This window comes from Adiantum capillus-veneris, chromosome 11 (genome assembly GCF_014529385.1).
Source record: "Adiantum capillus-veneris isolate H3 chromosome 11, ASM1452938v2, whole genome shotgun sequence".
Taxonomy (NCBI): Eukaryota; Viridiplantae; Streptophyta; class Polypodiopsida; order Polypodiales; family Pteridaceae; genus Adiantum; species Adiantum capillus-veneris.
The window spans coordinates 151,823,803-151,850,746 of NC_140941.1; the positions used below are offsets into that span (position 1 = coordinate 151,823,803).

General features: G+C 44.5%; 1 protein-coding gene across 1 annotated transcript in view; it reads left to right on the forward strand.

Annotated features, from left to right (window-relative positions):
* Window positions 1–26,944, forward strand: part of LOC147448238 (TRAF-like family protein) — a 52,757-nt gene that overhangs the window by 1,614 nt on the left and 24,199 nt on the right. Inside the window, exons 2-8 of the mRNA XM_086524107.1 lie at window positions 25–501; window positions 584–885; window positions 1,033–1,803; window positions 1,898–2,176; window positions 2,268–2,429; window positions 2,517–3,446; window positions 3,538–3,753. Of these exons, the coding sequence (XP_086380233.1) occupies window positions 25–501; window positions 584–885; window positions 1,033–1,803; window positions 1,898–2,176; window positions 2,268–2,429; window positions 2,517–3,446; window positions 3,538–3,753 (3,137 nt within the window). The remainder of the gene's footprint in view (window positions 1–24; window positions 502–583; window positions 886–1,032; window positions 1,804–1,897; window positions 2,177–2,267; window positions 2,430–2,516; window positions 3,447–3,537; window positions 3,754–26,944) is intronic.

The window sequence follows — 26,944 nt, forward strand, 5'->3', positions numbered from 1 at the left end:
ACTATGGCTCTATTTTTTTTACAGGGCAATCACAACCCCCCTGTCATTTATCTATGTTTTTGGAGGTCACGGACCCTCGAAATACGTCTGCTGACTGGAGCTGCTTTGTCAGCCATAGGCTTTCTGTTGTCAATCAGCGCTCTGAGGATCGTTCGGTCACAAAAGAGTCACAAAATCGATACTCCAAAGCTGCCAAGGATTGGGGGTGGAGAGAGTTTGTCACCTTGACCAGCCTCTTTGATCAAGATTCTGGTTTCCTTGTGCAAGACACGGTAGTTTTTTCAGCCGAGGTCTTGATACTCAAGGAGACGTCTATAATGCAAGAAACAATAGACTCTGATGAGCCTTTAACAGCCATTTCTGGAGTAGAAAGTGGAAGGATCGTGCACCGTGGTACATTCACATGGCGTGTTGAGAACTTTCTCGCCTTTAAAGAAATTATGGAGACTCGGAAGATTTTCAGCAAATTCTTCCAAGCTGGTGGCTGTGAGCTGCGTATTGGTAGGTTGATATTCATATAGTCAATTGTCAAATGATAATACAATTTCAGATATTTGCTATACCTCTCGGTCCATTTTGACAGGTGTTTATGAATCATTTGATACATTATGCATATATTTGGAGAGCGATCAATCTGCAGGCGCAGACCCAGATAGGAACTTTTGGGTCAGATATAGAATGGCAGTTGTCAATCAGAAGCATGCAGACCGGACTGTGTGGAAGGAGTCTTCCATATGTACAAAGACATGGAACAATTCTGTCTTGCAGTTTATGAAAGTTTCTGAGATGGTGGAGGCTGATGCTGGCTTTCTTGTCCGTGATACTGTAGTATTTTCCTGTGAGATTCTGGATTGCTGTCCCTGGTTTGAGTTCTCAGACCTCGAGGTAAGATTTAGGGTACTAAAGCTTGCAGACAGGCCATCTGTTCTGGATGAGATAGAGTAACAGTTTGCTAGTGTGATGGTTTATGTGCGTTAAAATACTGTTCTTTCTGCATCACCCTTAAGTTCTCTTTTGCAATCCATCTTCTAGGTAATGGTGTCAGACGAAGAACAAGACGCAATCTCAACTGACCCTGACGAACTGCTGGACTCTGATGACAGTGAGGGTATCAGTGGTGACGAAGAGGACATCTTTAGGAATCTGCTTGCTAGAGCTGGATTTCATCTTAGCTATGGTGATAATCCACCACTCCTCCTTGATCCATCACAGCTGCAGGTTACTCTTAGAGAGAAATTGCTGATGGATGCTGGGGCCATAGCAGCCTTTTTGACGGGGCTACGGGTTTACCTTGATGATCCAGCCAAAGTGAAGCGTCTGCTTCTTCCAACAAAATTGTCGTCTCCAGCCAGCAATGGCGCCAAGAAAGGTACTCCAAAGGGGGAGGCTACCTCTCCAAGCTTGATGAACTTGCTGATGGGTGTGAAGGTTCTCCAACAGGCAATTGCAGATTTACTACTTGACATAATGGTTGAGTGCTGCCAGCCTTCAAGTGGTGATGAGTTTGCTGAGGCTAAGTCAAGGCTGCAGCCAGATACTAGCCAAGTTGGTGTCAAAGGATCTTTTGTTTGGAGGGCTTTTGGTGGTGCAGCACCAGACACTGTTGCCCAAAGTCCTTCTATCGGTCATAGGCTAGATAACAATCATGATGGAATGATGGCGACTCAAGCTGTTCAAAGTTCCAACACACCTCTCCCTCCCATTGAGCCCCAAATTTCAAAGGGCTTAGTACTTCCAAGCGGTTTTCTTCCCGAAAATGCATCTAGGGATGCTGCAGCAGGCATTGCTAGTCATTCTCAGAAGGTTTGTACTTGGTCGTCTCTTACACTCCCCGCACCAATGTTTTACCTATTCTGTGTTTTTTTTAATATAGTCCCTGGTCATGTCATACTTTCAGCCGAAGTGGCCAGAGCAGTCGGATGAGCTTTTAGGGCTGATTGTTAATTCGTTAAGGGCATTGGATGGGGCAGTACCGCAAGGTTGTCCTGAACCTAGAAGGCGCCCACAGTCAGCGCAAAAGATTGCTCTTGTGCTTGAAAAGGCTCCAAAACATTTGCAACCCGATCTCATTGCCTTGGTGCCAAAGCTTGTTGATGTCTCAGAGCATTCTCTAGCAGCAGAGGTGCTTCTTGATCGTCTCAGACAACCTGAAGCAGAGCCTGCCCTGCATTTACCTGTAAGTTGTGGCTCCATGTTCAGCTTTTGCATACTGACATGAAGCTTTCCTTTCATCTGGAGCCTGTAATCCTGGATTTTTGGAACTACAGGTTCTGGGGGCACTCAGCCAGCTCGACGTTAGTAGCAATGTCTGGGAGATGGTGATGGATCAAGCTTTGAAAGTTCTTCCTGATTCCAATGACGAGCCTTTAGCTGCTGCAATGAGTTTTGCATTCAAAGCAGCAGCTAAATGTGAGCGGCTGTCACAAGCTGTATGTGTTTCCTCATCACTGTACCTTACTTCTTTGGCTCTGTTACTCGTCGTTTTTATTTGTCTTCACTACAATCATGTCTTTCAGGCAAAAGCTGTTCGGGAACGGCTCAAACGTCTAGGGCCAACTGTATCACCTCGGGTGCTTGATGTTGTCAGGAGCACAGTTTGTCATAATGTAGATGTTGCCAAGGCTTTGTTACGTGACATTGACACAGACTGTGAATGCAGTGAGCCAGACTTGGCGTTACCATCATCAAACGTCCCTTTTGAGGAGCGTGGTAATGGAGCTGCCTCAGAGCAGTTGCAATTGGCAGCAGCCTGCTGGAGAGTAGCTGATGTGGATGTTCTTGTAGAAATGCTGACAGTTCCTTGTTTGAGGGCGGAAGCTCAGCAGGTTTTTGAGAGAGCTATAGCAAGAGGTGCATTTGGTGAGCACTCAGTAGTCATGGTTTTGGAAAGACGGCATGCACAGAGATTAATTATGGATTCAAGATGCCATCTGAATGGCCTACAAAGTGCAGAGGCATCCTTGTCAGGCACAGCAAGCATAAGTATTTCTGAAAATGATGATGATTTCCCTGTGGTGCTGGGCCTGGCAGAGACCCTTGCCCTTTCAAGGGATGTTCGAGTGAGAGAATTTGTCAGCACATTGTATGCTGTAATGTTCAAGGTTTACTGCAATGAAGTGTACCGTGAGCGAATGCTGAGGGGACTTGCTGAGCATGCAACTAGCAATGCACATGTGCCTTCAGAGGTGGAGTTGAGTATGGATATTTTAACCTTTTTAGTCAGGGAAGAAGAGGGAACTGCGAGGCCTGTTTTATGCATGATGAGGGAAGCAGCTGAACTTGCAAATGCAGACCGAGCCACCTTGTATCAACAACTTCGCACCACTGAGGAGGAGACAGCTTTGGCTCGTACTGAAAGGCAAGGAGAGATAAATAACCTTGTGAAGGAGAAAACAGCCTTATCTCAAAAGTTGCTGGAAGCAGAAGCAGCACAGGCACGTCTTAAAGTAAGCAACTGCTTGTGACCTTTTTCTGTAACTTAATTGTTTATTTTTGGTCCTTGGTTTTTGAGTACTTAAGACATGCATTGTTTTGCAGAGTGAGGGAAAGGCTGAGCTGGATAGACTTTCACGGGAGAAGAGAGACCTTGCTGATCGGCTTCGTGAGGCAGAAAGCCAATTAGAGTGGGTACGTTCTGAGCGTGATGACGAGGTGACAAGGCTAGCTCTAGAGAAAAAGAACTTCCAAGATCGCTTGCGGGATGCTGAAGGGCAGATTTCACAGCTGAAGTCTCGCAAGAGAGATGAGCTCAAGGTACATACTGCTGAGCACAGTTCTGCATTAGTTTCTGTGCATGCTTCTTTTGGGGGCATGTTGGAAGTCTGCAGGACTGCTTCAGTGCTGTTCTACTATGCATATCTGGGATGGCTAATGTAATAGTTTTATCTATTCTTGTGTGGTTGAAATAGTACCATAGTTTTCTAAACTTAGGAAAGAATTGAAGTATGATATGGATACCATACTTGACCCACTCAAACTGAAATCAAGAACCACAAGATCCAGACGAGGAGTCTCCCATCCTGATTAACACAAGAGGATTAAGTAAGCATGAGCTTAGTTACATACTTGATCCACCCAAATTGAAAACAACCACCAGAAGATTCAGACGGGGAGTCTCACATCCTGGTTAACTCAAGAGGAGATGCAACCATAAGCTCAAGTACTCAAATGTTAGAATCAAGATGATGATGATGTGCCTTCAAGCTCTTTAGCAAACGGGGAAGAGGAAGAAGAGACCAAACTATAAGACTTTTGCATTTTGAAAAGTATTTTGACTCATATGTTGCATTTTGAATGCTTAAAAGTAGGGTATGATACTAGACTTCTTTTACATCTTATCACTAGACAGTAGTAAGTATAAGGTCTTGGACCGTTCAGTGCAGGGGAGCCAATCATACTTTTCCACATTTCCAGACCCGTGTGCATACGGGTATGAAAAATGTATGCAAAAAAGCTATGCTAACCTCTTCTAATATTTTGTGATTTATTTTTCTTTTTATCTGTCTGCCTTGCTTCTGTGTCTTGTGTAAGTCTTTTAGCTTCTCTTCTAATTTGTAAGTAGAGACTTTTAGAGCTTTCTGACGTCGACTGCTATATCATTAAATCTGTAGAGGTAGTAGGAAGCTTTTTGCTCTAGATAAAGCCACTTTTGTTTTCTTAACTTAGCGTTTGTGTTACTTTCCATGTCATTGTTCAAGGCAGTGCAATGTTTTTGGAGGTTTGCATCTTGATGTTATGACGCTCTTCATTGTCAGGATTTAAGGCTGACCTTGAGCATTCTGGGTGTGTGAGGGTGATTTGCATCATGGTCGGTTTTAAAGATTGTACTAGAGTAATCCGGGATTTAAATTCGCCCCTGTGTTGGTTTAGATACTGCTGATATTACAAGCTCGATTGTTTTCACAGTTGCTAGTGATTTGTATATTTGTTTAGTTACCGTAGTGGCTATATCTATGCTCTAATTTAGTTTGCAAAGATATAGTTTAAGGCACACAACTTGGAGGTCTGATTGTCTTTTCCTAGTGTCAACAATGTTTGGGCCCTTGGTAAGCAAGTTGTGGCAGGATGTTTGTCACAAAATGATGACGTGGCATGTCCAGATGAATAAATGACTAATTTATAAGTTGGTCCCAACCTATGGGGTCCCATCTGATGGGGCCTAGGGGACACACAGGCAAAAGAAAAAGAGAGAAGAAGAAAAATCGCGTGGGACGGCTGACGTGGCTGGCTGCATGGACACCACAAAACGCGCTGATGGGCTAACGAGGCAGGCTGTACGGATTTCTGCGGGGTGCCAGTTTTGGACCAGACGCTTTTGAAACTTGAAGCTTTTCATGTATTGCTTTTAGGGCTCTGCTCTTGGGGCATCCCTTGTAAGAATAAAAGAGACCTTGGGGCCTCACTCTGCAGAGCATCTGGACGTAGGGTCCGAGAGAAAAGGTTCCTTGGGAGTTGTACTTTGCATCGATTAATGATAAAGAAATACCGAAAGGGGCGCAAGACTTTGGGGCCAATACCTCTGGGCATGGAACTACGTCGGACTGTGTCGACTCTCTCTCCTTATTAAAGTTCAGTGATTTGAAGTTTTTGTTTGTGTGTTGCGATTGATTTCTCGCTTGGAGTGTCTAAGCGTGTTACAATGGTATCAAAGCTCAGAAAGATTTTCCTTCTATGGAGGATTTGATCCTTTTTGCAGCTCAGGTTTTTGTGAGAGAATCTTCGTTTTTGATCCCGGGCTTACTAGCCTCTCCCACCCTTACTTCATCGCGCATCGGGCGCGATCCCGTCTTCATCGCTCTGTCTTACAGGGCACAAGCCATAAAGAACCCCAGATTACACATGGGTTTTCGCGGAGAATCTAAGAGATAGAACACCTCTTGGTGGGCAGACAAAGAAAAGTTGAAATGATGCGAGAACAGAAGAAAAGAATGAAGATTTGGACAAATTCTTGGCGGAAAAGTTTGTTAGAGCGGAGTACAAACGTCAATTGCAAGTTGATACATGTGTGAAAGATTGATCAAGTACTTCAAAGTTCAGAGATCCGAGATTTGCGAAATACCTAAAGAATTACCCGATTGATGAGATTTACTTGAGATGGCCAGCTGAAAGGACATACGAGTGCACAAAAAGAAAAAAAAGCGAAACCTGTACACGCAGAAAGAGCTGGACAAAACTCTTGAAAAGGAGATGAACCAGAGGACCACCAGAGGATAAACCAGAGAGTTACAGAGCAGCAACCGAGCGCGGCAAGAAAAAAAAGACGAAAGCAGGACTGGTACCAGATTTTGTGGGGATTGCCAACCTTGACTAGATGAACGAAAATACTGAACTTTGCAAAGCATGGGCCAAAGTGCCAGACTAGGAAGCCCTTATCTTCTTTGATGGAGAAGCCAAGGCTAACTTCATTTCGACTGAATTGGCGGCTTGACTTTGAATTACACCCGAGGAAATGGGGCCACTAGCCGAGGATGTTCTAGAGGCACCGGGACGAGATGTTGCCATTACATTTGTCATTGGCAACTACGTTTGCATTGTCAGGGGTATGTAGGGCATGAGGACTTTTACATCATGCCTTTGGAAGGGTGTGACGTCCTCCGAGGAATCCCTTGGTTCCCCAAGAATAGTGTCATGGTCGATTATAAGGCAAGGAAGGACATCTAAGAGAATAAGAAGGGCAAAGAGATTGAACTTGATGTGAAACTGAAAGGCGAGTCCATTCCACTCGATAAAATATCCAGTCTTTTTGTTTATTCGATTTTTTTGAAAGAACTAAATGATGATTAAAGGTCGAATATGTTAGACCTCGAAAAAAGAACGACAAGTTTTTTTGCAAGCTCAGGCTGGGTGTTTCTTTGAGGGCTTATGTAACCGGCCTGTTCAATCCAAAAAAGGCGGTAGACTTTACTTTAAACCTTGATTTAGCTTTCACCCATTTAATTTGTCGTCCACTTTACCTGTACTTTCAAGACACAACAAAGGGGAGAGGGATACAGGTTGCTAGATTGCACCTGTATGAGTAGACCGACACTTGATTGGCCCCTAACTTAGGTGCCCCTTTCGGTATTTCTTTATTGTTCAAAAGAGGGAATAAATGCTGTGGATCCCTACAAGTTGCCTCGCACACTTGGCTGAATTTCAATTGTTTTGGCCCGATTTCGGCAGCATAACTGTACTAGGACCCTTCACAGTCAGTATTCCCACGCATTGACTGACTTTCCCGATGCATACGGGCACTTTGCAAAACCTGGCGAGAATCTGCAGCACGCTGAATTCTCTGTTTTCAGCCCCGAAAATGCGCCAGATCACCTGTACAGCGGTCCCCTCGCGTCCCCGAACCCCCTGGGGGTATTAGGGTCCGTTTAGGGCCAAAACCCTAAACCTGCAAAAATACACAGCAGGCTGTAATTTACTGTTTCGGGCTCCATTTCGCATGCCGGTCGCATCCGTAGCAAGTCCTCGAGCTCCCGCACCTGTAGGGCTACTTGCCCTTTGAATCGGACGAGATTTTTGGTGTGAAACCTCTCCGAATTCACCTGTACCTGCGGGGGGATTAGCCGCTAGCTAATCCAGTACCTCTGCAAGAGGCTCTTGCCTCGGCAATCGTGCATGAACCCACACAACTGTACATTGGTCAAATGAAAAGCCCACTAGAGGGGCATAACATACTGCCATAGGGGGGAGAGAGGGCAGTGCGTAGCGTGCAGGGCATCACTCCTGGCACCGCACTGTACATAGGAGGGAAAGCAAGCACTCCATAGCTCTTAACCTGTGACAAAAATCAGCAAATGAGCCCTTCTTCCCTTCAAATTCAGCGCCAACTCCTTCTTGCATTGGAAACTGCACCAGAATGTGCCACTTGGCACATTTACAAGCATTTTCCCGTTTCGGGGCTGCCGCCTAAAAATCTCCCAACCGGTCGCCCAGTTGACTTCACAGCAGAGTAAGAAAATGTTCTCCTTGTCATTCCGGAGGTAATGACGCAAACACATTTTCAGGTCCCAAAATAGCAGTTCCCTAAATTTTAGGAGATGCTGCCATTGTATCTTTCTAGGTCATCTGACCCTCTTTGTACACTTCGGCCACACCCAGAACTGAAGTATAGCCTCTGTAGCAAAGGATTCCACTTTGGCTAGTCAATGACCCCACTTGGCTAACCATAGTCCTTGTCCAACTTTAGTGCTCTCTTGCCCTCAGGCCTGGACTCCCTCTGGACAGTTCCACACTAGCTATGCAATGCAGGGCAGTTAGATTTCTTGAGGGGTGTTTCCAAAAAGTGAAAGTAAATAGATAATAAGAAAGAAATCAACAAAAAGGATAGATAGTAGTCACACGCTGGTGACATACCCCCCTCTTGAAATCTCAAACGTCCTCGTTTGCATCTATGACGTGCATGCTCACAGTCAACACTGATGCATTCAACACCTGTCGACACATACATGCTCATTGTCAACCGTGGTGTATTCAACACCTTGTCGACTCATGTATTGCCTGCGTGTGAACCCTGTCCCAATGACATAGTGGTAGCTTCGCACTCTGCCATTGCTTTGAGTCACTAACTTTCCAATGACAAAATGGTAGTTGCACATTTTGCCACTGTCTTATAGTACACGTTGGATCCCGTAACACTTTCGAGCATACCCAAACCGACAGTTTAAGAATGCAGTTACACATGTACTCTTTAATAGAAGCAATTACTGTATTCTTGACAAATTGACAAGAGATACTCACTTCTATAGCACTAAGCACACTTTTGGACATTCCAAAAGCAATTGCCAAACTGACAATCTGTACAGCTCTAACATTCATGTAACAGGTATTTCATTTGAGCTCACTTTAAATACCATGTACATCATTTCTTTCAAAAGCCATTGTCACACTGACAATCCATGTAGCTTTGAAACTCAAGGCGTCAAGGTAGGTTGAAATCAAAGGCTTCAAGGTAAAGTGATAACACAGTTGGTGACTCTGCAAGTTCACCTTCTTCCATCCACTTAGCATCCATTGGTGGATAGTTTCTGAACTTTACCAAGTAACGCCTAGCAACCTTGCCTTTCACTTTCCTTTCTTTGTGTGCCAAAATCTGTTCAGGGACCAAGATCTCGTCAAGTTCCTCGACTTCCGGCTGATCTTCAGCTGGTATATCTTCTGGCACATCACCCACATAGGGTCTGAGAAGACTCACATGAAACGCATTGTGAATCTTCCAACTGTCAGGCAATTTCAGCCTATATGCAACATCACTGATTATGTCGCACACTTGAAAAGGCCCATAGTATCGCATGCTGAGCTTTGGAAACAGTCTTTCCTTGCCCTTCATCTTCTTTAACCTTGCCTTTTCAAAGCGTAGAAGCACCCAATCACCAAGTGAATATACCACTTCACGACGGTGACGATCAACTGCTTTCTTTTGCTTTGCCTGAGTCTTTTCTAAGGCCACTTTGACCTTCTTGTACATTTCATCCTTGTCCTGAACATACTTATCCGCTTCAAATATCTTATCCTTTGTATGCAGTATGGGAGGAACTTTCTTGCCACCTTCAACTATCTCAAAAGGTGCCTTGCCAGTTGATGAATACACTGTATTATTGTATGCATACTCCACCAATGGCAAATACTGCTCCCACTTTCCTTTATGCTTTGACACATAGCACTTCAGCAGATCTAGGACAGTAGAATTTGCCTCTTCTGACTGGCCATCTGTTTGAGGATGAAATGACGAAGAGAATTTGAGCGTGGTGCCCATATTCTCAAACAAGCCTCTCTAGAACAAACTTGTCATGCGTGGATCACGGTCGCTAACAATCTATTGTGGCATGCCATGATACTTGAAAATATTGCTCATAAACAAGCGTGCCATCTGATTTGGCTTTATCTTCTTCCTGACAGGAATAAAATGAGCTTGTTTGTTGAATCTGCAAATAATGGTCCAAATACCATCATTTCCTGTTTGGGTTCTCGGAGGATCAAAGATAAAATCCATAGCAATACTTTCCCATGGTTTGTGTGGAATAGATAGTGGTTGCCATAACCCTGGTGCCTTTTGCCTGCCAAACTTGACCTTCTGGCAAATTAGGCATCTCGCACAAAGGCATCCACATCTCTTCTCAATGTAGGCCAATAGAAGAATGTCTCAACCGCTTTAACTGTAGCATCAATACCACGATGCCCTGCATACGGTGGGACATGACTCTCTTCCATAACTTTGCGTCGCAATGGCTTTGTGACACACAATCTGCCATGCATCATCATGAACCCGTCTTTAAGAAGATAGTGTTCATGACGTTGTCCATCCATTAGCTGCTCGAAGACACTTGCAAAATCTTCATCATTTGCATACTGTTCTCTCGTATCATCAAGTTCATGATGATAAGGAATTGACACAGCTGAAATTTGTGGCTTCCTTGACAAGGCATCAGCCACAACGTTCTTCGTGCCTTCCACATACACAATCTGAAAATGGAACATGGACAAGATATTTGCCCATCGCATATGCTTCTCAGATAACTTTGTCTGTGTGAAGAAGTATCGCAAGGTCTGATGGTCCGTTTGGACAACGAAATCTGCACCTAGCAGGTAGTGTTTCCAACTTAAGAGCGCATGAATCACAGCCAGTAACTCTTTCTCATAGACATGGTCATCTCTGGCCCTTGCAAAATTCTGCTCTCATAGGCTACTACCTTGCCATTTTGCATTAGCACTGCACCAATGCTACTACCAAAGGCGTCACACTGGACCACAAATGACTTCCTAAGATCTGACAACACAATGACTGGATTCGAAGTCATCTTTTCCTTTAAGAGATTAAAAGCTGAAATCTCTTTCTGTGTCCATCTAAAGGTGACTGCCTTCTTTTGAAGAGCATGTAAAGGTGAAGCAATCTCAACGAAATTTTGGATAGCATAGTCCCAAGAAGCTTCCGACATCATGCACTGTCTTCAAATCTGGCCATGACTCGATCGCTTCAACTTTTGCAGGATCCATTCTGACATCATCCTTTGAGACAATGTGTCCCAGAAAGTGAATCTCTTCCAAAAAAAATTCACTTTTCTTTGCATTGATGAGCAACCTATGACTGCGTAGCTCTTTGAACACAATGGCCAAGTGATGCCTATGCTCCTTTTCATTCTTTGAGTAGACTATCATGTCATCAAAGAATGTACCAACAAACTGCTGGTGTGGACGGAAAATTCTGTCCATCATCCTATTGAACGTAGCAGGAGCATTTGTGAGACCAAAGGGCATCACTAAAAATTCGTAAAGGCCAAACGTTGTTCTAAAAGCAGTCTTGTGCACATCCTCGGTGCGGATCTGATGGTACCCACTCTTTAGATCTATCCTACTAAACATAGCTGCTCCTTCTAATTTGTCCATAATATCATCAATTCTAGGTATAGGGAACCTATTCTTGATGGTATTCTTGTTCAGTGCACGGTAGTCGATGCACATACCCCATGAGCCATCCTTTTTCTGCACCAACAACACTGGAGAACAGAATGGAGATGAACTGGGCTGAATCAGCCCCTTTTCTAACAGCTCATGTACTTGGCCCATTATCTCTTTCTGCTGAGCCGCACTAACCCTGTACGGAGGCTTATTTGGTGGGCTACTGCCTGGCACCAAATCTATCGCATGGTCCTCGGGTCTCTTTGGCGGTAATGAATCGGAGAAACAGTCACTATACTGTTGTAAAAACATTGACCTTTCTTTATCTAGAACAGATAAATTTGATTCATCACAATCTGACACTTCACGTGCAAAAACCAAGTACGTAGAAAGATGCTTTTTCATTACAGAAGTAATAGCAGAAGCTGATACAGTGGGAATAGACTCCCCTTTAAGCTTTACATCCAGAATGTGAGTCTTTCCCCTGCTTTGTACAGTGATTTTTTTGTTGTAGGCATCCATGATTCCTTGTACACGAAATAACCAAGGAATACCTAACAACACATCACATCCGTCCAGTGGCATGATGTAAAATTCTTCAGCATCTACATAGGACTGGATATGTAGGCGCAACTTTCCAATGATGGGTGTCACAGCCTCTGTATGGCCAGGACATGCCAAACCTGCCTCTGCTGTATACCCCATCTCTTCGGGTCTGATTCCCAACTTTGAAGCCAATTCTGGGGAAATGAAGTTGGCTTTGGCACCTGGATCAAAGAAGATAAGCACTGTTTGATCCCTGACCTTTCCCCATGCTCTGCAAAGCTCACTTGCATTTGAATTTGGCTTGTCGCCCACCATATCTGGCACTAGACCAGCCATGGGCTTCTTTCCTTTCCTGTCCTCCTTGTCTTCAGAATCAGTTGGCCTTTTCTTTGTAGGACAGTTGTAAGCAATGTGGCCAGGCTGCTCACAAATAAAGCATTTGTTCTCTGTCCTCAGGACCTTCTTTTGCTCTTCAGACTTGAGAGGAAAACGTCTTTTCCATTTCTTCGCTGGTCCCTTTTCTGATTTAGTCGAAGCTTTGCCTTTCCCTGCGTTGGCTGGCTCCTGAGTCACTTTAGGAACCTCCTTGGAAACATACTTCTTCGCTGAATTTTTCTTGGCTGATCCTTCCTTGACGCCATTATTGAATTCACAATCTTCTCCCTTGAGCAAACCATTACCAGTGTTTGCTACCTCAATGAGTTGCGTCAAAGTAGTGACTTTGGTCTTCGTGTAGTATTTTCTCAATCCTTTGGGTAGGCCACAACAATATTTTTCAATCTGTTATGTCAATGGCACGAACCTATAGGAAGTTACTGGAAGTAGAGCTTTCCAAAACTTCCGATTGTAATCATCCAGATTCTTGCAAGTAGCAGCATTAAGCTGGTGCCATTCTGTCATGACATCTGCTTCAAAGTCATCAGATAACCATGCTGCTGCATAAATCTGCTTGAAGTAAATCCATGTGGACGGAGCTTGCCCTTGAAGCAATAAAGTTGTCCACCATTGTCCCGCATTCCCTGTCAAGAAAGTGGCTGCCTTGCGGACCTTTGAAGCCTCTGTAAAGTTTCCCCCTGCATAGGCCTTGTCAAACTGCCGGAGGAATGAGAGAGCCTTCTTCCTGTCATCAAACCCTGTAAAGGTCGTGAAAGTCACACGTTTGCCACCTTCTTTGTACGGAGTTGGCCTCTCCAGCGGCGTTAAGTTGTCATATGGAAGTGACTGAAACATGGGAACACTGTTAGGGTTCATTTGTGTTTCCTGACCGCAATTAAGTTGACCTGGAAATGCCATATTTGGCTGCTGATTTGTAATTCCAGCCATACCAAAATTTGCCTGTGGCATCCCAAATTGGCCCTGAGTGCTCTGAAACCCTGGTAGCATGCCCGTGACACCATACATGGGGTTAGGCATCATCGTTTGAGCACCCCCAAACACTGTTCCTGGCGTGTAAAACCGATTTCCAGGTGCATGACCAACCATGCTCTGGAATACCGATCCACCTCCAAAATAGCCAGGGTGCACTGAAGGTGGTGGGAAGACCTGTTGCATAGCCTGTAGGTTGCTTCCTTGCCCATTAGAACCAGCTATAGGCCGCTGAAAGGTGGCGGGCTGAACTGGTACAGCTTGAAAGACTGGCATCTCAGCCACCTGTTCTTGCACCTTAGGCACAGGTTGTGGAGACTGCATGTTCTCCGTCAAGTGTACAGGTGTTTCCATTGACTGTGCAGTATGAATCACCTGTGCTTGAGCCTTAACAGGCTTTTGAATATGATCCATTGACCCAACTTGCTGAGACGGAACAGGAGGTTGCAGAAAGGCTAAAAACCTCGGATTCTGCATTACTTGTGTGAACATGGCCACAGCAGTAGCCAATTGGGTCCTGAATATATCATCATCCGTCTGTGGTGGTCTTGAGGACTCACCCACTTCATGTGTCTCTTGACCCTGTGAAGAGGAAACCTCTTCAGTCACATCATCTGGTCTGTCAGCCATAATTGCTATTTCTTGTGTCTGGTCTATGATCCCCTGTGTCTTCAAGCCCAACCTGACCAAGGCTCACTTCTATGGAAAAAAGTGATTTAATCCCGTTGATGGAACCATGTAACCGGCCTGTTCAATCCAAAAAGGGCGGTAGACTTTACTTTAAACCTTGATTTAGCTTTCACCCATTTAATTTGTCGTCCACTTTACCTGTACTTTCAAGACACAACATAGGGGAGAGGGATACAGGCTGCTAGATTGCACCTGTATGAGTAGACCGACACCTGATTGGCCCCTAACTTAGGCGCCCCCTTTCGGTATTTCTTTATTGTTCAAAAGAGGGATTAAACGCTGTGGATCCCTACAAGTTGCCTCGCACACACTTGGCTGAATTTCAACTGTTCCGGCCCGATTTCGGCAGCATAACTGTACTAGGACCCTTCACAGTCAGTATTCCCACGCATTGACTGACTTTCTTGATGCATACGGGCACTTTGCAAAACCTGGCGAGAATCTGCAGCATGCTGAATTCTCTGTTTTCAGCCCCGAAAATGCGCCAGATTACCTGTACAGTGGTCCCCGCGCGTCCCCGAACCTCCTGGGGGTATTAGGGTCCGTTTAGGGCCAAAACCCTAAACCTGCAAAAATACACAGCAGGCTGTAATTTACTGTTTCGGCTCCGTTTCGTGTGCCGGTCGCATCCGTAGCAAGTCCTCGAGCGCCCGCACCTGTAGGGCTACTTGCCCTTTGAATCGGACGAGATTTCTGGCGTGAAACCTCTCGGAATTCACCTGTACCTGCGGGGGGATTAGCCGCTAGCTAATCCAGTACCTGTGCAAGAGGCTCTTGCCTCGGCAATCGCGCATGAACCCACACAACTGTACATTGGTCAAATGAAAAGCCCACTAAAGGGGCATAACATACTGCCATAGGGGAGAGAGAGGGTAGTGCGTAGCGTGCAGGGCATCACTCCTGGCACCGCACTGTACATAGTAGGGAAAGCAAGCACTCCATAGCTCTTAACCTGTGACAAAAATCAGCAAATGAGCCCTTCTTCCCTTCAAATTCAGCGCCAACTCCTTCTTGCATTGGAAACTGCACCGGAATGTGCCACTTGGCACATTTACAAGCATTTTCCCGTTTCGGGGCTGCCGCCTAAAAATCTCCCAACCTGTCGCCCAGTTGACTTCACAGCAGAGTAAGAAAATGTTCTCCTTGTCATTCCGGAGGTAATGACGCAAACACATTTTCAGGTCCCAAAATAGCAGTTCCCTAAATTTTAGGAGATGCTGCCATTGTATCTTTCTAGGTCATCTGACCCTCTTTGTACACTGCGGCCACACCCAGAACTGAAGTATAGCCTATGTAGCAAAGGATTCCACTTTGGCTAGTCAATGACCCCACTTGGCTAACCATAGTCCTTGTCCAACTTTAGTGCTCTCTTGCCCTCAGGCCTGGACTCCCTCTGGACAGTTCCACACTAGCTATGCAATGCAAGGCAGTTAGATTTCTCGAGGGGTGTTTCCAAAAAGTGAAAGTAAATAGATAATAAGAAAGAAATCAACAAAAAGGATAGATAGTAGTCACACGTTGGTGACAGCTTACCAGGCGAGTTGCCTCTTTCACGTCTTGAAGATCACACGATTGATTTGGTTCCTGATAGTACATCACCAAACTGGCCACCTTATAGAGTTTGTCACAAACTGTTGACGTGTCATAGCCTTGAAGAATGGAGCCAACTTGTAGATGCCGGCCGAGGGGCCTAAACCCTGAGAAGAACAAGTAACCGAAGAAGAAATCCTACCAGCTTATGGCGCCCCCTGTCTGATGGGGTCCCAAGTGACATACAGGATTAGAATAAAGTTGGACCCCCCCACACACACATCGTGGAACGGATGATGTGGTAGATTTTCAGAAATTACGCTGACAATGTTGACGTGGCAGGTTGTACGGATTTTCGCGTTTTGCGTTGACTGTTGACGTGGCAGTTGTACGAAAATCCGTGATTTACGCTGGCAGCTTTTTGGCATTGCTTTTGGACCAGAAGCTTTTGAGTTTGAAGGCTTTTCATGTAAACTGCTTTTCATAGGCCAAGGGCCTTCAAATATGTGCTAGGGGCTCATTCTCTGGCATGCTTCTTGGAGAAGGCGCAGAGTCTGGAGTACCCGCTTGTACTTTGATGATGCAATATAAAGAAATACCGAAAGGGGCGCCAAGGTTTGGGGCCAATACTCTCTGGGGTGGAATTCCGTCGCTCCGTGTCGCGTGTCATCTCTCTCTGTCTCTCTCAGTTCAATTGTTATTAAAGTACTAAAAGTTTGCTTAGTATGTTCTTTTCTATTGGCACGTGGTGCTCGTCTTGTGAAAGTGGTATCAGAGCATTAGGTGTGCTTTTTTGAAAGCATACCGGTCCTACCAAAGAGCAGATAGAGCAAGATTGCACTATCAAAAGTTCATTGGAAATTTTAGCTTCGTGCTCCGATCCTGGACTTATTAGCCACTTCTATCCTTACTTCATCGCACATCGGGCGCGCTCCCGTCTTCACCGCTCATATCTTACAGGGCATAAGCCATAAAGATCACTTGCAAGAGAAGGATCCAAGATTTGTCTCAAGCTGCTGTTTTTCTCAGAGGCAGTGCCATGCAGATGTTGATCTCTATAGCTACCAAGCCGCACACTCCAAGGACTTGGCAAGCTTTCAAGAATTTTTGTGCTTGAAGTTATATGGTTTCTGACATCTTCCTTCGGGGTGCAACTTCTGGCAGAGTGGGGTATTCTAAAATGCTTGCCTTGGAAACCCTAGCAAATTATAACTTGAAATTTCTCGACATGTCCCAGTAGATGTTTCTTCACGAGCAGATGACTTTGGAGGTCCAGTGCGATTGCTATCTTTGGACTACCATCGCCGCCAAAGAAACACTGTTTGTCCAAGAGTTGATGGACCCTGTTGTGCTCGGCTACGATGCTATGGAATGAACCTAACCCTAAGTTTTTGGTGCAGGTTTCATGATGGAAAGTCAGTCGACTTTTCGAGCTCGACTGATGTCGAGATTATTAAGAAGTCTGAGCAGTGGTTACTCTCAACACCTCCAAACGACGCAGGCTACGGTCTGGGGGCGTTTGGTTGTAAAAGGCCTCTGTATCTCCCGGCTCGGACCTTTTTAGGTTATGCGGGAGGAGTGATGAGGGAGTCGTTGAATATCTGCCGGCTCAGACCTTGTTAGGTTATGCGGGAGGAGTGTTCATCGATGGCTTTATGTTTCTATGTCTTGTAACATGCATATGTGAGCATTTGTGTTGCATTGTGATGTGCCAACCACTGAATATTCCTAATTGGATGAGATTGCCTGGGTATGTAATTTTAGTGCATCAAGGCACCCGTGGAAGATCAATGCGGTATGTGTGTGATTGCTAATTTTACTACGCCGGAATATCAAGAGTTCCGATTTGGACGAAAGGAGAAGCCAACTCCTTGATCAAAAGAGCCGAAAGGAGAAGCCAACTCCAAACTGATTGTCCCTTGGAATGTCCCTCGAAATGACCCTCGGAAATTTTTGAGCTACCTTGAGTTGTTTTGCAGATATGCTGTAATCGTGGATGATTACTCTCTTTCAAGAAGGAGAGATGTCACAAACTGTTGACGTGTCAAAGCCCTGAAGAATGGAGCCAACTTGCAGATGCCCGCCGAGGGGCCTAAACCCTAAGAAGAACAAGTAACAGAAGAAGAAGTCCTACTAACTTATGGGAACCCCGTCCGATGGGGCCCCAAGTGACATAAAGGATTAGAATAAAGCTAGACCCTCACACATACACAATGTGGAACTGATGATGCGGCAGATTTTCACATACCCTGTCCTCGATAGACTTTAGGGTTCTACTTGCTTTAGCCGAATTGATCTGAAGAGTGGTTATCATTAGATCCGAATTGCTCCTGGAGACGTCTACAAGATAGCTTTCAAGATGACTTTTGGTTTGTACAAATACTTGGTGATGCCATTTGGCCTTACGAATGCTCCAACGATATTCAACCGTATGATGGGTAGGATTTTCAGAGAGTACCGATCGTTTGTGGGCACTTTCTTTGACGACATCATCGTCTTCTCCAAGAATGAAGCTGAACACAGAGTCCAGACACCACTTGTTGTAGGTTTTCCAGGCAATTCGAAGCTTTCTAGGCTTGTGCTCATATTATTGGCGGTTCACATGCCAAGTCAATGGCTTGAAAGCCCCGATTTTCTTTGACTCAAGAGCTATCAAAAATTTTATCCATCCAAAACTCTTGAAGCAGATGGACTGTTGACGCGTTAAGCCACTGAAGAAGAGAGCTAACTTACAGATCCTGACCGAGGGGCCTAAACTCTAGTAGCAGTAGAAGAAGCAAGAGTTCTCACCAATTTACTGATCCTCGTCGAATGGGACCAACAACTTACAATAAAGTTTTACCAACTTATGGGACCCCGTTCGATGGGGCCTAAACATAAGTACCCACACACACACACACACTAAGAAGACCTAGCGTAAAAAATTGATGATGTGGCAGTGTACGGACGCCAAGATTTGGCGCTGGCTGATGACGTGGTAGATTATACGGACAGGTGTACTGATTTTCGTAATTTGCATTGGTAGCTTATTAGCACTAGTTTTTGGACGAGAAGCTTTTGAGTTTGAAGCTTTTCATGTAAGTTGGTTTTCATGGGCGTAGGCCCTTGAAATATGTGCCATGGGCTCATTCTTTAGCAAGCCTGCCAAAGTTACACGGAACAAGGGTCTTCAAGACGTTTTCGCTCTAGTATGATACTAGATGTGGGTTTTGTAGGTTGATGTGATTGCTCTCGAGCTAGTGACAATTGAATTGTAATAGCCTTTAACTTCTTATGATATTGGGCTCTAATTTTGGCTTTTCTGACTGATTTTGCACTAACAAATTTGTGAGAGCGGCTACCCTCTTTCTCGCTTGTTGTTTCCTGTTTTGCCTGTGCTCTCATCATTGCTTTCAATTGTATTTTTGTCTCAGAATCTGAAGAGGGTAAGACCTCCACAATGTTCATCATCACTTTTCCTCCTTTGTGTAGGTTTTGAGGGAAATCTATGTTCAAGTGGTTAATCCCACACTCTCCACAATATCCTCCATCACTCTTCTTCACATGGGGAGAGTCAACGTTTGGTTGGTCCTCGGAATAGCGGAACGGGAACGGGGGGCCGGGACGGTAAACCTAAGATATGCCATGGGGGGGCCTGTTCTTGATGTCACGACACAGGCACTACGTGCCAATAGAAAAGAACAGACTGAACAAACTTTTAGCACTTCAATAACAACCGAACTGAAAGAGAGAGAGAGCACACGCCACAAGGAGTGGCGGAATTCCCCCCTAGAGAGTATCGGCCCCAAACCTTGCTGCCCCTTTCTATATTTTTTTATATTACTTGAACTCAGTACAATGCCGGTACTCGTGCTGTGCACCTTCACCCGAAAGAGTGCTATAGATTGAGCCCTTTGCACATATTTAAAAGCCCTTGGCCTCAAAAGCAGTTACATGAAAAGCAATAAACTCAAAAGCATCTGGTCCAAAAGCGCTGCACCCAAAAAGCTGCCAGCGTGTTTTACGGAAATCCGTACGGGTTGCCACGTCATCACAGTCATCGCAAATTGCGGAATTTTGTACTGTTCGCCACGCCAACAGTCCAACGCAGATTGCAGAAATCTGTACAGCTGCCACATCATCAAATTTGACGCAAGAAATTTTGTGCGTGCTGGTCCTGCTTTATTTTGAGTCACTTGGGCCCCATCGGACGAGGTCCCATAAGTTGGTGGGAACTTCTTCTGTTGCTTCTTCTAGTGCTCCTCCTCCTTAGGGTTTTGGCTTCTCGATCGGGATTTGAAGGTTGGCTCCGTTCTTCAGTGACGTGACACGACAACAATTTGTGACATCCCTCCTTCTTGAAAGAAAGTAATTGTCCGCGATTACAACATATCTGCAAAACAACTCAGGTTAGCTCAAAAATTTCCGAGGGACAATCTAGGGGACAATTAGTTTTCTCATTCCAAATCGGAGCTCTTGATCTCTTGGTTCGTTGACTTCCCAAAAGAATCTCATCCAATAAGGAGTCTCATTCCAGATCGGAACTCTTGATATCCTGGGTTGTTGACTTCCGAGAAGTATCTCATCTAATAAGGAATAATCAGTGGGTGGCACATCACAATGCAACACAAATGCTCACATATAAGACATAGAAACATAAAGTCGACGATGAACACTCCCCCTGCAAATAACCACAAGGGTATGGGCCATAAGTAAAAAAACAACACTTTTCAAACATTCAATACTCCCCCCCGCAAATAACCACATGTCACGATTGTGATGTATTCTTTATCTGTGTTATTACATTACACACTCTTCTTGATTCATTACAGATGCAGATGCGAAGTGTGACTAACCCAGGAGGACTCCTGTTCTCGAATGGTCTCAACCCTTCGCTATAAAGTCATGCCTCTCCATCGTCAGCCACACTCCTTCGACGACTAGTCATTCATGCCCCTTCAACCAATGGTTGCCCGACACAAAATTGTCGGCGTACCCTCTCTCGGCACTTGAAGTCATTATCATGCTCGATATCCCAGAGCCGAAACCCGTTCCAGATACCGTTTTTGTTCTCGGAGTACTCGTTCCGGAACCTGTTCCTGTAGCAGCACCTACTCCCACACAGGTTCCAGTTCTGGAGCCTCGGCGTGAGCTTATTCCAAGTTATCAATTACTTTCTATAAGGAGTCAACATGATTGGATCACAAGATGGTGACAACAATATTTTACTCGAGGACCCGATAGCAGTTCTCAAAGAGCAGATGGCCGCACTTTCCAGTGTCCACAAGCCTCGCATTAATTCACACTCGATTGGATCAGATGCAAACACAAATTACTTCTCGAAGTCGTTCTGCTGCTTCTCGGACTATACATGCTACTTCTGTGCCATCTTCTTCGGACGCTTCCGTGATCGACCAGGAAGAACCACTCAAACAAAAGCCTTCGAAACTCAAATTTTCTTACCCAAAGCATGGTTTTTCAGAGACAACTAGACACAAAGTACCTTCGTGCGAGCAACAAAAGTCTCAGCATGAATATTCTTGGAAATGTTACAGTTCTAAGCAACCTACTTCTTATCGGTATCATCAACAACAAAAGCAGCAATACCAAAGGATCATCAACGATATCAAGATGGGCTTACTTAGTGGCACATATATCCGACCCTAGTTGAGTACTCGGTCGTGAACGCTACGACGTTGGACAAGTTCCCCCTCACGAGCCATGCCTTACATTTAAGTCTTTCTTATCTGATGGTGGTAAAGTTGAAGATTTATTGATCTTTTCTTTGTGCAAGAGGATCCTTCATAGGTCTAAGAGGCAACAACTCCTTGGACCTCCCCCTTCTTAATTGGAAGCCTTAATATCCGCTGAAACAGTTGAGGATTCAGAAGATTCTGGTTCTTGTGTGACAACCAACAAGCACATAACCCCTTCTTTGGCCGTGTTCTAGGCATAAAAATTCGCCTCGTCATAGTCCTTGCATAATAAAGTTTGTGTCACTAACCAGATACCAAATGCAATGGTGAATGATGATTCTTCAAACTTGAAGATACCAGTCCTTGCCTTCAGCGGTGCAAAGGATAAAACAGATACAAACTCTTGCAGCACGACTTCAGTCGCTGCAATTGAATCTTTGGACACAACTTATATTATTGATAAACCTTTATAGATGGATATACCTCCAAACACTACTCTGTTTCAGTCTACGACATCCCTTCAGGAGGATTTTACGGTTCCGAACAAACCAATGGAATACCTTACAGATTTTCAACCAGTGGTCTTCACTCATCAGAAAACTCAAGTCAGTTTACCAATGTTTCACTCAAAGCAGATAAAGATTCAATCTTTTCTTGGACAAAGCTCAAAGTTACAAACGACTTTGACAAAAGCACTAATCAAGTTGCAGATGTGATACTGATACTTTTGACAAAGATGAGACAAGTTGCAGATATGATCAGTTTCAGTTTGGCAAAATATTTATGGTTAATAACAGTGCCATGACGTGGGACTTAATAAAAAGAGCTTTGGATGCAGAAGCACTACAAAAATACATTTCCTTCTCTTGGAGTTTCTACAACTACCCTCAGTTTTATTTTAAATAGGAGGGAATGTCACGATTGTGACGTATTCTTATTTTTGTTATTACATTATACACTCTTCTTGATTCATTACAGATGCAGATGCGAAGTGTGACTAACCCAGGAGGACTCCTGTTCTTGAATGGTCACAACCCTTCGCTCTATAGTCATGCCTCTTCACCAACAGCCACACTCCTTCAACGACCAGTCATGCCCCTTCAGCCAATGGTTGCGGCTCTTCATCAAATGGATGTGTCTATTCGCCTAAAGGATGCGTCTTTTAATGAAGGGTCATACCTTTTCATATGAACTTGTTCATCTCCTATATAAGGTTCAATCATTTAATCAATCAAACACAGAGTCTTCTGAATCTTGTCTCTGAGTCAAGTTCAAGTTTCGTAAGTCTTAATCACAAGTTTAAGTACTTAATCAAGGATTAGTAACTAGAATCCTTACGCCACAAGGGTCCGGGCCATGAGCATGAACAAGCATTCTCAAACATCATGTTAGGTGTAGCGAAAAGAATGCTGTATTTTCTCAAGATTAGTGATCTTTATTGCTCAAGGTTCCTTTTAGTTCTTAGGGAAAGAGAGCTTTCCGTCTTATGGAGAGTGCTATGATCACGAACAAAGTGAGTGGATATTGTGCGTGCAAGTGCATGAGACTGAGAGAAGGAGAGAGAAGAGATACGACACCCGAGAGGTTTGTAAAACCCTCCTCCGAAGGCCCCACTCTCGTCGGCGAGAGTGGTCTACTTTGATTGCACAAAGGTGTACAATGCGTATGCAATGGACTATGCAACTTGGTCTATGCCGATGACGACGACGACGATGACGAAATCTGAGAGCTTCTAATCGTTGAATTTCGGGACTGTTTCGGTGGCTTGAAAATGACTATTTTGGCTGCGTTTTCTTGGCTGAAAAATGAGGTTTCTTAGGGCTGAAAACTGATGGTCTTTACGGGCTGAATCTGCTACACTTTAGGTGAATAATGCCGGTCTTAATTTGCTGCTGAAATCCAAAAACGCCAGGGGCTGAAATTGGTCCTTCTGTCGACGGGGTTCTGCAAATGCAAAAACGCTAGGCTGATCTGCTGTGTCGTGGTGACGCAAGGGCTGATCTGCTGTGCACAAATCGCCAAGGCCGATCTGATGCAAAAACCGTAGGTCTTCTGTGGAGAAAACACCAGAGTAGTCGCGGAGGTTGGTCTTGCTGAGAAGTTGCCTGTTGAGCAAGGTGCTCCTGCTGCCTCTTCTGCGAGAAAGTGTGAACTTTGGTTTGCTTATATATTAACTTAGCAAAATTGCCCTACCTACTTTTGTAGGAAAGTCACTTAACAATAATAAGTGAAAATAACCAAAAATAGGAAAATAGGCTAAATGCACTAGAAAATTCCCCTAACTGATGCTAATGGATTCTGATGGGAATTTCGATGATCATGCTGTGTGCAACCGGAGGATATGCATCTATGCTAAGTGACTGGGAATGCACGGTCTACGAATAGACTCACAAAAGTGCCAGATCATTGCTAATTTAACTTGTCTGGATTGACTGAACCCTGCTGTGGTGTAGCTTGTCCACGGACACATAGGGTTGGGATGTGTCACGTGACATCCCCTCCTTTTCAAAGTGAGGTACTGGTATCGAACTGTATGGCGTCGAGGGAGATCGCCAATAGCATCCGGAATCTTGAAGGGACTCTTCGCCGGCCCACTCTGATGTGTGGGTCGTGCGGTACTTGAACTTCATAAAGGTCTGCAATGCTTGCTTCTTTGGGCCGCGCCGAAAGCGACACAAAGTCTTCTGAATCTCCTTTCGTGCTTCAACTTCGTCTAGAGTCTTGCTTCTTTCGTCTTCAAGAATCTCGATGGCAAAAAATTCCTGAAACCATCTCCAACACAAAACCATGAACATACCTATTCCATGTAAAGTGAAAGAAAAAAATCTTGTCTTCTCTAAAGACTGTGTATGCAATGTAGATGAACATAGAGACGGAGTGACAACCCGTTCATCAAACACATGCACACAATGAGGTCGAATCTTTTCGGTTTGATCGAAATCAATCAACTATGGAAAATCACAATGGAAATGCCCATGCTTGGTGCTCATACAATCATGTGCTCTTTTGAAAACTGTGTCATGCCAAGGAAGAGACATGGAATGTGACTTCTTGACATAAAAACTTTTCAACTTTTCATGAACAATCCGCATACATTCGTGCTCATCCATGAGAGAAACGTGCTCAACATACAATATGTCATGCCTAGGAAAAGGGATCACATAACGATGCTGACTAAAATACAGGAAACCTTCACGAATGAAACACTCGAACAATGCGTGCGTATCAATCATGCGAACACACAATACTTCCTGTGACGGTTCTTTGGACCAAGGCTCGAGAGCCAAAATCGGTTCGTCTTGAATGATCGAATCGTCCTGTGGGGGTTCTTTGGATCTTGACTCGAAAGCCAAGATCAGATCTTCGTGATTGATCGAGTCTACAATGAGGTTAGCTTCGCTAGGAAAAGCATCCACTAACACATCATCCTTATGAACAATCACATCTTCTTCATGCAATTCATCATGCTTGTCTTTTTCATCCAAATCATCATGCAAATCATTATCATTCAAATCCTGTGTGTCATGCTTTGGAGAAAAAGAGATTGAGAGAGTCTCTGTAATAGACTTGGACACTCCAAGTCAAGAATCAACCGCGACAGCACCAAATAACCACTTCAAAACAATTCACAGATCACAATAGATTTGCACTGGCTCGGCGGAGTTCCGTGCCTAGAGATATTGGCCCCAAAGACTGGCGCCCCTTTCGGTATTTCTTTTTATATTAATCAATTATCAAAGTACAAGAGAGCGGTTAGGGTTTCACTCTCAGACTCTGCGTCCAGATGCTCTGAGAAGTGAGGCCCTCACCACTAATTTAAAGGTTACAAGGGATGCCCAAAAGCAGAGCCCCAAAAGCTTCAAATCAAAAGCAATTGCTCTCTCTCTCTCTCTCTCACAGAGAGTCAAAACATGAAAGCAAAAGCATTCTCTCTCTCTTTCTCATTTAAGTAGAGAAAAGCGAAATTTGCGTCGCTCATCATTTTCCAAATTTTTTAAATAAAAATTTCAGCCTCCGCAATTTCCGGAAATTAGGGTTTTTGGCAGAAATTAGGGTTTTTGCTGTCCGTTACGTCATCACTTTGTGACATACCCCCCTCTTGAAAGCATTGTAATCGACCGCGATTACGTCTGCAAATCCGACAAAAGCCATAAACCGTCTTAGCAGACACTGACTATTAGTACCTACGTACTAGGAACACACATCTAGCACATGTACAAAATCGACAGTCACATCACACGACATCACAGGACATCACTAGACATCACAGGACATCACATGACATTCAACATACATTCGGATCTTAGACCATGATTTATCGGCAATGTAGCTAGCAATCACATCTAGGTCCAATTGGGACCTCAACGATGTCCGATTGACTAACCCCTATTGCAACCATGTCTATTCGAGATCAATCAGACCAAAATGCTGCAGTCATTTCGGCTGTCAGTTCTTGCACTCACAAGAAGTCAAGAACAAATCAGTATCATAATCAGGAATTCCATTTCATAAAGTCATCAGCAGAATACTGTCAGCTCTCAGTATCCCTGAAGCTCAAAGAGACATCAGTGACTTTAGTATCAAAATCGAGGCATCTGTTGACAAAGGAGCGGAGTAACTCCCCTCTTGTGCATCCCACTGCACCAGATCTTCGGCCAAGTTGAGTTTCTTGGTTCCGTTTGGAGTAGACTATGCTAAACCAAAAGATCGAGGTAAAGTTTCACAATCCGAGGAGTATCTGCTAGGTCCTCCTCCTCCATCCACTTCGCATCAAATGCAGGAAAGTTCTTGAACTAAACCAAGAACCGCCTTCGGACTTTACCTTTCTTCATATCATTATGTGCCAAAATCTGTTCAGGAACAAGGATCTCCTCGTTTTCTTCCACTGCGGGTTGCTCATCAGGCTCCCCATCATCAGGCACATCACCCTTAACAGGGTTCAAGAGACTCACATGCAATGCATTGTGAATCCTCCAAGTATCTGGCAGTTTCAATCGGAAGGAGACATCATTTATCTTTTCAGTAATCTGGAAAGGTCCGTAGTATCACATACTAAGCTTTGGAAAAAGCCTCTCCTTTCCCTTTTTCTTTCTTAGACGTACCTTCTCAAAAGTAAGAGCACCCAATCATCCTCCTTCAGTTTCAAGTCGCGACGATGGCGATCCGTTGCCTTTTTCTGTCGTTCTTGAGACTCCTGCAAAGTCTCGCGAACCTTGGCAAAAGCCGTATCCAAATCTCCCGAATATTCATCCGCTTCAAATTTCTAATCTTTCGTGCTCAGGAAGGATGGAACCTTCGCAGCAGTTTCAACAATCTCACATGGCGTCTTCCCCGTCGAAGAGTGTATCGTGTTATTGTAGGCAAATTCCACCAAAGGTAAGTTCTTTTCCCATTGAGTCTTCTGATGCGAGATACAAGACTTCAATAAATCTAAAATCACTGAATTGGCAATCTCAGATTGCCCGTCAGTCATCAAGTGGAACGATGATGAGAACTGCAACCGCGTGCCAATGTTCTCCCAAATTGCCTTCCAAAACAAACTCATAAATCTGGGGTCTCTGTCGGAGACAATCGTCTCAGGCGTGCCATGTAATCGGAAAATCATCGTGATCATTCTGTATTCTCGGGAGATAAAAAAAAATGAAATCCATTTCAATATTTTCCCAGGGGCGGGTGGGTATGGATAAAGGCTGTAACAATCCCTGTGCCTTATGCCTGCCAAACTTGACCTCCTGGCATACCAAGCAACTGCACAC